Genomic DNA, 8,527 nt, shown 5'->3' on the forward strand with positions numbered 1-8,527 from the left:
AAAAGACAGAGTCTCACTCTGTTGCCTTGGGTAGAGTGTCCTGGTGTCAGCCTAGCGCCCAGTAACTTTAAATTCTTGGGCTCAAGTAGTTACCTCCTGTCTCAGCCTCCTGAGTAACTACTTGGGAGTTCAGGCACCCTCCACAATGCCCAGCTAGGTTTTTTGTTTGCTTTTTTTTTTTTTCTATTTTTAGTAGAGATTGGGTCTCACTCTTGCTCAGTTGGTCTTGAACTGAGCTCAATTAATCCACCCGTCTTGGCCTCCCAGAGTGCTAAGATTACAGGCATGAGCCACTATGCTGGCCTTTCAAGGCTTTTTTTCTGCATTAGTGATTTCATCTTAATTTTAACAATTTCATATTTCTACCTTTTGATCAAGATATTTCTTCAAAAGCATCACTAATAAATTATCCTATTAGGATAATTTAGTTAGGTTTTGATATCCTACAGAGCTTGGATGAACCTGTCTTGGTTGCTGGTCTCATCCCACATTGGGGAAGGGTGATTAGCAACTAGGAGTCAGCGTCAACAGCCCTTTTAGCCACATTTGAGCTACAAGGGAGGGTTGAAGAAAGTGGGTTCTCAGGGTAAGTCTTCCTGGAGTCCATTATTAAGTGAATTTTTGTCCGTTCTGTAGTGTTTCATTATCTCTAAGTGCTAGGCCAGTATTATTTTGTTAGGAGTTTTGCTTTTGTAAAAATTGAACAAGTAATAGATTCAAAGTTTGAAAAATTCAGTGTAAAACCAACAGTAATGGGACACTTCTGATTCACGTAGTGGTTTTGAGCCATGAGCTTAGGCTTAAAGACAACTAACTGAGTAAATCATGAGCATAGAGAATTAGGTGAGACCTGTTGTAGCCATGTGGCTTGTTTTCTTATTTTGTATATATGGGTCTCAACTTTCCCAAAGGAAATGTATCCAGGTATAGCATGTAATATTAGAAATGGCACTTTCTTATTTAACCAATGGATACTAAAGGATTTCCTAGGTTCTGTTAAGTTACCAGCTGAAGCTATTGGTTGCAAAACTTCAATTATGCCATTATCCTGTCAAGGGAAAGGGTAGCATTAAAAAGGGGTAGAAGCTGTTTACAATGTGAAAACGTTAACTTCTCTTTACTCATAGTTTTAGTATTTCTAGTCATGACATTAGACTATTCAGTGAACTTTGTGCGGACCATACATTAGACATGAGGCTTGCTTTTTTTTTTTTTTAAACAGTCTCACTTTGTCACCCTGGGTAGAGTGTGGTTTCATCACAGCTCACAGCAACCTCAAACTCTTGGGCTTACGCCATTCTCTTGCCTCAGCCTCCCAGTAGCTGGGACTATAGGCACCCACCACAACGCCCAGCCAGAGGCTTGCATCTTAACATCTGAGTAGTTTCACTTGTTGGCCTTTAGTAACAGAGAAGCTTTTGTTTTCAGTTGGAGAGTTACAGCCAAATATTGGAGGAAATTAGGCAAATTCAACCTGAACATTCCTGTCTTCAGGTGGATAACTTAAAAAGCTATATACTGATAACAGGTGCATTATCATTATAGTTTCTCTTTAGAATTACAACTTTTTTTTCTGTATATTGATTATTTGGGAATCTCAGATTTAAAAACCTGTTGAGGTTAGGAAGCCAAACCAAGGCAGACCTTAAGATTTTACTTATACTCTCTGGTTTCTTGGGCCTGCCAGGAAGGGACAGTTTTATTCACTCACTCTAAGGGCTGAGAACTTGTGAAGCAAGATGTTTTAATAAGCACATTATTGGATATTTCAGTTAAAACATTGATGATATAACCAGTGTTTACAGTTGTATCCTACTTAGAGAGTAGATTTTTGTTCAACTTATGTAAATAAGAATACTCAAGAACCATTTCTAAATTTTAGAGGAATCAAATAGAGAATAAAACAAATTCTTCCACCTTTATTCACATAGGTACACTTGACCAAATTGTTGTAATAGAGAGCTTATGAGAGAAAAATTCCTTAAATCTGGAAAACAAAACATTTAAGAAAAGAACCAATAGTGTTTTAAGTAAAGTCATTAAAAAATCTTCAGTTACCTCCATCAGTTTCATGCAGTTAACTTTTTTGGTTTACTTTGACTAGCAGTTTAGTGAACCTGTCAGTTTCTTTACTAGAATTCTAGAAATTTTTATTTAGTCCATTTAAAAAAAATGTATGGTGAGATAGTCTTGCTATTTCCCAGGCTGGTCTCAAACTCCTGATCTCAAGTGATCCTCCCTTCTTGGCCCCCCAAGTTTTTGACAACTTTTGTAGTTATTCTGTTAACTTGTAATTGTACGGGGGAGAGCATTATAAAGAAGGGATTGGTTAAGAAAGCAATTTTTCAGGAATAAAACTTTTGTGTTATAAAAGTAATGCTAAAAGGATGACATTGTAAATATACATTTCAATATAAATTGGGGGGAATTTATCTTATGCAGTCCAGTGCTGGTGTAAGGAGTTTTCTTCAAAACTGGTTAGTGTACATGCCTATAGTCCCAGCTACTTAGGAGACTGAGGGGAGAGGATCGCTTGAGCCCAAGAGTTCTGTGCTGTAGTGCGCTATGCTAATCGGGTATGCACTCTTAAGTTTGGCATGTGGTGACCTCTGGGGAGCAGGCACCACCAAGTTGCTAAGGAGAAGTGAACTGGTCTAGGTCAGAAACAGCAGGTCTAAACTCTACTGTGAATAGCCACGGCATTCCAGCCTAAGCAGCATAGCAAGATGCTGTCTCTTTAGAAAACCAAAACCATGTTTTATGAGAATCATGTCAATTTTCAATATATCTTGTACTTAGCTCTTTGCACTAATTTCATAACAAAGTCCTACTGCTGCTACCTTCAAAATTTATCTCCATTTGGACCATTTTACACTTCTGCAACTATCATTGTGACCTAGCCACTGCTCTGTTTGGTCTGGATAACGCAGTGGCATCCTACATGGGGTCTTCCTGCTTCCACTCCTACACCCCTAGAGCAGAGTCTGCAGAAATCCAATAGAGTGATTTTTAAAAGCCTACATCAGGCTCGGTGCCTGTAGCACAGTGGTTATAGTACCAGCCACATGCACCTGAGGCTGGTGGGTTTGAATCCAGCCCTGGCTAGCTCAACAATGACAACTGTACTAAAAACAAAACAAAACAAAACAAACCTTGCATTGTGGCAGGCGCCTATAGTCCCAGCTACTTGGGAGGCTGAGGCAAGAGAATTGCTTGAGCCCAAGAGTTTGAGTTTGCTGTGAGTTGTGACACCATGGCACTCTACCAAGAGTGACATAGTGAGACTCTGTCTCACAAAAAATAAAATAAAATAAAAGCCTACATCATGCTTAGAGCCCTCCAGTGACATCATCTCAAGTAAATAGCCACTCCTGTCTGCAAGATGCTGCCGCATCTGTCCCTGGCTGCTTCTCAGATCATGTAGTCCATGCTTCACTTAGTTTACTTTGCTGCAGCCTGTGCGCCTTCTGAGTCTGGTGAACCCACCAGTCACCCCTTCTCAGGGCTTTGCCTAGGCCATGGCTGCAGCCTGGAATACTTTTCCCCATCACCGCAGTCACATTCCCAAAGAGGCCTTTCCCAGCCATCTTATCTGCAATAGTGTCCATTTTTATTCCTATCTGCTGACTCCCCTTTGTTGGTTGGTTTTTGCATTGAGATACCACTTCAAGCTTCTGTTTGCTTTACCACCAATAAAAGAGCAAGGCCCTTGCCTGCCTTGTTCATCCATGCCTCCCATGTGCTGAACAAATACCTGCTGAATAAAAGATGGCTGATAGCAAAATATTTATGTCTGCATAGAGGGATGTCCCCTTTGAAATTTATTAAATTTGTGCTTTATTCCCTAGAGACCCTGAAATTTGGCGTCTGGCCTGCTTGAAAGTTTGGGGCAGAAGCTGTATTAAACTTGTTCCGTACACATCCTGGAGACAGATGTTTTTAGAACGGCCACGTGTTCGGTTTGATGGTAAGTTGAACTCTGTAGGACTCAGGAGAGATCATAATCTATAATGCTGGTTTTGATAAATACTTTAAATGTTCTCTAATGAACCTAAGTACTATGAGCTTATTGAAAATATAGAAATAATAAAAATAAAGCTGGAAGTGTATTATGTGATTGTAATTTTTTAAGATTTTTATGTTCTTTAAAAAAAATGTTTTTTCCCAATAGGAGTGTATATCAGCAAAACCACATATATTCGTCAAGGGGAACAGTCTCTTGATGGTTTCTACAGAGCCTGGCACCAAGTGGAATATTACAGGTACAACGTTAGTAAACTGAGTGAGTGGCAAATTCTCTCTCTCCAAGTAATTAGTTCAGTAGTTATATGGATGTCTGTTCCTTGTTGCTTTTAATGTAATCACAAAATGACCCTTAGTATTTCTATCCATTATTACAACTTAGGAATTATACTAAAAAAAAAAATGGTTAATACATGTATAAATTATATAAGTCTGATACTCATTTGCCTTTTCGACTAGATTGTGCTTTATTGTTCACCAAATATTACTGTCAGTTGAAAAATAGATACGTTAACAATTGCATTCTACTGGACCTCACTTTTGTTTGACATTATTATTGCTTTAGGAAATAGAGCTTTAATGAAGCAATATTTATTCTAACTTGTATTCAGTGAGTGCAACTAAAGACTCCACAGTCCCCCCTAAGGAAGATGATAAAATGTCTTCAGTTCTTTGCTGCCGGACTAACAGGTTATAGTCACATTTGTTTTAATGATGGTTTATCAGTTCTTTGGCCCATGATGCTTTAATTTTGGTTTCACAGCTGAGAATAGGGTTAGTGCTGATAAATAAGGACATGTTTGATACTTTGTGTGTGTGGTGTGTTTTGCTGTTCTTTGTCTTTTTTATGTAGGTACATAAGATTCTTCCCTGATGGCAGTGTGATGATGCTGACAACGCCAGAGGAGCCTCAGTCCATTGTTCCTCGCTTAAGAACTAGGAATACCAGGTAATGTTTTTCTGTGGCTTTCTGTCCAGTCTCTATTTTATTTTATTTTTTTTTTTATTTTTTGCAGTTTTTGGCTGGGGCTGGGTTTGAACCCGCCACCTCCGGTATATGGGGCTTCTTGAGCCACAGGCACCGCCCCGAGTCTCCATTTTATATGGTTATTTGAAGGGTAATGTAACTAAGTGCTTCCTTGACTAATACTGGATGATTTAAAAAGCAATCATTTGGGGGCCCTTATGAAAAATACCAATTCCTGGGCTTACCCCTAGAGAGTTTACTGGCTAGGTCTTTGGGATCTTGGAACCAAGGTTTGCTCACATCCTGGCTACATCTTCTCAGGCAAGTTGAGTAAACACTGTAGTAATTTGTGGCTTCCTAGACTTAAAGTGTTTTTTTATTTTTTAGAACTGATGCAATTCTACTGGGTCATTATCGCTTGTCACAAGATACAGACAATCAGACCAAAGTATTTGCTGTAATAACTAAGAAAAAAGAAGAAGTGAGTATGCAAGGTGGAATTAAGTTTTCTTATTTTAATATCCTATTAATTGAAGCATTCTTAATTACAATAAGCAAATGTTGTTTCATTATTTACGTTATTACACAGTGTTGACTTCTAGTATATTACTGAAGAGGGCTAGAGATTTTCTAAGGGGTGCTTTTTTTTTATTTGGATCAGCTTGTTTTTTCTTCAGATGGTTTCCTTTCCTATCCTAGTTCAGTATTTTTACATATGAAAATTAAAGCCACAATCACCTGTAAAATAACTAGTAAAATTATACCTGAGTACAGTTTTTCTTCCTATTTTGGGTCATGGGTTTTTTTTTTTCCTAAATTAGCTCATATAGATAATTCACAAGGATATTCGTAGAATTTCAGTTTCTACTGGAAATAAGCAAAAGATAATTTTCTTCTTCCTCTTCTTACAAAAGGAAAATATGCCAGGCAAATATGATTGATATTACATTCTCGAGTGATTTAAATTGATAATTTGAGGGCCTCATTTTTTTCACATGTACTTTTTCCAATCTTTTTTTTTTGGCATTTAGGGGGTTCAGTATACAGATTTGATATACAATGTGAAATGCTTACATTGAACTGATTAACACATCCATCACAGTTATACTCTTTTCTTAATAGTTATGAAATGTATCATTGCATCATGCGTATTAGGTAAGGTCCCCCAAAGACCCTTCCTCCTCCCCCCTTGCCTTCCCTCTCTCTCTTCTTCCCTTCTACTTTCTGGACTATAGTTTTTTGGCTTTTTTTATGTTTTATCATTCATATAAATGTGTAGGTGATTATATATTGATTTCATAGTAGTATTGAGTACATTGGATACTTTTTTTTTTCTATTCTTGAGCTACTTTACTAAGAAAAATATGTTCCACCTCCGTCCAGTTAAACATAAAAGATGTGAAGTATTCCATGGTGTGCATATACCACAATTTGTTAATCCTTCATGGGTCAGTGGGCACTTGGGCTGTTTCCATATCTTGGCAGTTATGAATTGGGCTGCAGTAAGCATTCTCGTGCAAATGTCTTTGTTGTAAAATGATTTTTGGTCATCTGGGTATATACCTAGTAGAGGAATTGCAGGATCGAACGGTAGGTCTACTTGTACTTTCTTGAGTATTCTCCACACTTCTTTCCAAAAGGTCATGTTAGCCTGGGTTCCCACCAGCAGTGTAGAAATGTTCTCTTTTTTCCACATCCACACCAACATTTGCAGTTTTGGGATTTTGTTCTGCGGGCTGATGTTACTGGAGTTAGATGATATCTCAAAGTGGTTTTGATTTGCATTTCTCTAATGACTAAAGATGATGAGCATTTTTTCATGTGTCTGTAGGCCACGTGCCTGTCTTCATCAGAGAAGTTTCTGTTCAAGTCTCTTGCCCACATAGAAGTGGGGTTATGGGCGCCAGCCACATACACCCAGGCTGGCAAGTTTGAACCCAGCCTGGTCTGGCTAAACAACAATGACAACTGCAACAAAAAAATAGCCATGTGGCCGGCACCTATAGTCCCAGCTACTTGGGAGGCTGAGGCAAGAGAATCGCTTATGCCCAAGAGTTGGAGGTTGCTGTGAGCTATGATGCCATGGCACTCTACCCAGGGTGACAGCTTGAGACTCTGTCTCAAAAAAAAAAAAAAAAAAATAACCCCATTTTTTGAGTTCTCTGTGGATTCTAGTTATCAGACCTTTGTGAGAAACATAACCTGCAAAAATCTTCTCCCATTCTGAAGGTTGTCTATTTGCTTTACTTACTGTGCTCTTGGCTGTGCAAACGCTTTTTAGATCAGATCCCAGTAATGTATTTTTGGTGTTGCTTCAGTTGCCTGGGGATGCGCCTCATAAAATATTCTCCCAGGCTGATTTCTTCAAGTGTTTTCCCTGTACTCTTTTTCTAGTATTTTTGTAGTTTCATGTCTTAAGTTTAACTCTTTTATCCAGTAAGAATCAGTTTTTGTTAATGGTGAAAGGTGGGGGTCCAGTTTCAGTCTTCTACAGGTCGCCAGCCAGTTCACCCAGCACCATTTGTTAAACTGGGAGTCTTTCCCCTCTGAATGTTTTTCATAGGCTAATCAAAGTTCAAATGGTGATAAGTAGCTGGTTCATCTCTTGGTTCTCTATTCTGTTCCATAAATCTACCTCTCTGTTTTTGTGCCAGTACTGTGCTGTTTTGATCACTATAGATTTATAGTATAGCCTGAAGTCTGGTAACGTGATACCTCCTGACTTTTTTTTTTTTTAATGAGTAAGGTATTGGCTATTTGAGGTTTTTTCTGATTCCATATAAAACGAAGCACTATTTATTCAAGCTCTTTAAAGTATGACAATGGTGCTTTCATAGGGATTGCATTAAATCTGTAGATTGCTTTGGGTGGTATGGACATTTTAACAATGTTGATTCTTCCCAGCCATGAGCATGGTATGTTTTTCCATTTCTTAACATCTTCAGCTATTTTTTTCAGAGTTTCATAATTCTGTTTATAGAGATCTTTCACATCCTTTGTTAGGTAAATTCCCAGGTATTTCATCTTCTTTGGCATTACTGTAAAAGGAAGAGTCCTTGACTATATTTTCAGCTTGACTATTGTTGGCATATATAAAAGTTACTGACTTGTAAGTATTGATTTTGTATCCTGAGACGCTACTGCATTCCTTAATCACTTCTAAGAGTTTTGTAGTTTAGTTCCTGGGGTTTTCCAGGTAGAAGATCATATCATCTGCGAAGAGTGAGAGTTTGATCTCCTCTGGCCCTATTTGGATACCCTTGATCACCTTCTCTTGCCTGATTGTGATGACTAAGACTTCCATTACTATATTGAATAGCAATGGAGACAGTGGGCATGCTTACCTAGTTCCTGATCTGAGTGGAAATGTTTTCAGTTTTACTCCATTCAATGATAATGGCTGTGGGTTTGCTGTAGATGGCCTCTATCAGTTTAAGAAATGTCCTTTCTGGCTTGGCGCCTGTGGCTCAAGTGGCTAAGGCGCCAGCCACATACACCTAAGGTGGTGGGTTCGAATCCAGCCTGGGCCTGCCAAAC

The 8,527-nt window shown here is 38.5% G+C and overlaps 1 protein-coding gene across 1 annotated transcript in view; it reads left to right on the plus strand.

The window, feature by feature from the left end:
* Positions 1–8,527, plus strand: part of FBXO9 (F-box protein 9) — a 37,267-nt gene that overhangs the window by 20,770 nt on the left and 7,970 nt on the right. The window contains 4 exon segments of the mRNA XM_012805046.1: positions 3,845–3,967; positions 4,172–4,262; positions 4,877–4,972; positions 5,378–5,471. Of these exon segments, the coding sequence (XP_012660500.1) occupies positions 3,845–3,967; positions 4,172–4,262; positions 4,877–4,972; positions 5,378–5,471 (404 nt within the window).

Source organism: Otolemur garnettii, unplaced genomic scaffold, assembly GCF_000181295.1.
Source record: "Otolemur garnettii isolate 467f Iridium unplaced genomic scaffold, OtoGar3 scaffold00035, whole genome shotgun sequence".
NCBI lineage: Eukaryota > Metazoa > Chordata > Mammalia > Primates > Galagidae > Otolemur > Otolemur garnettii.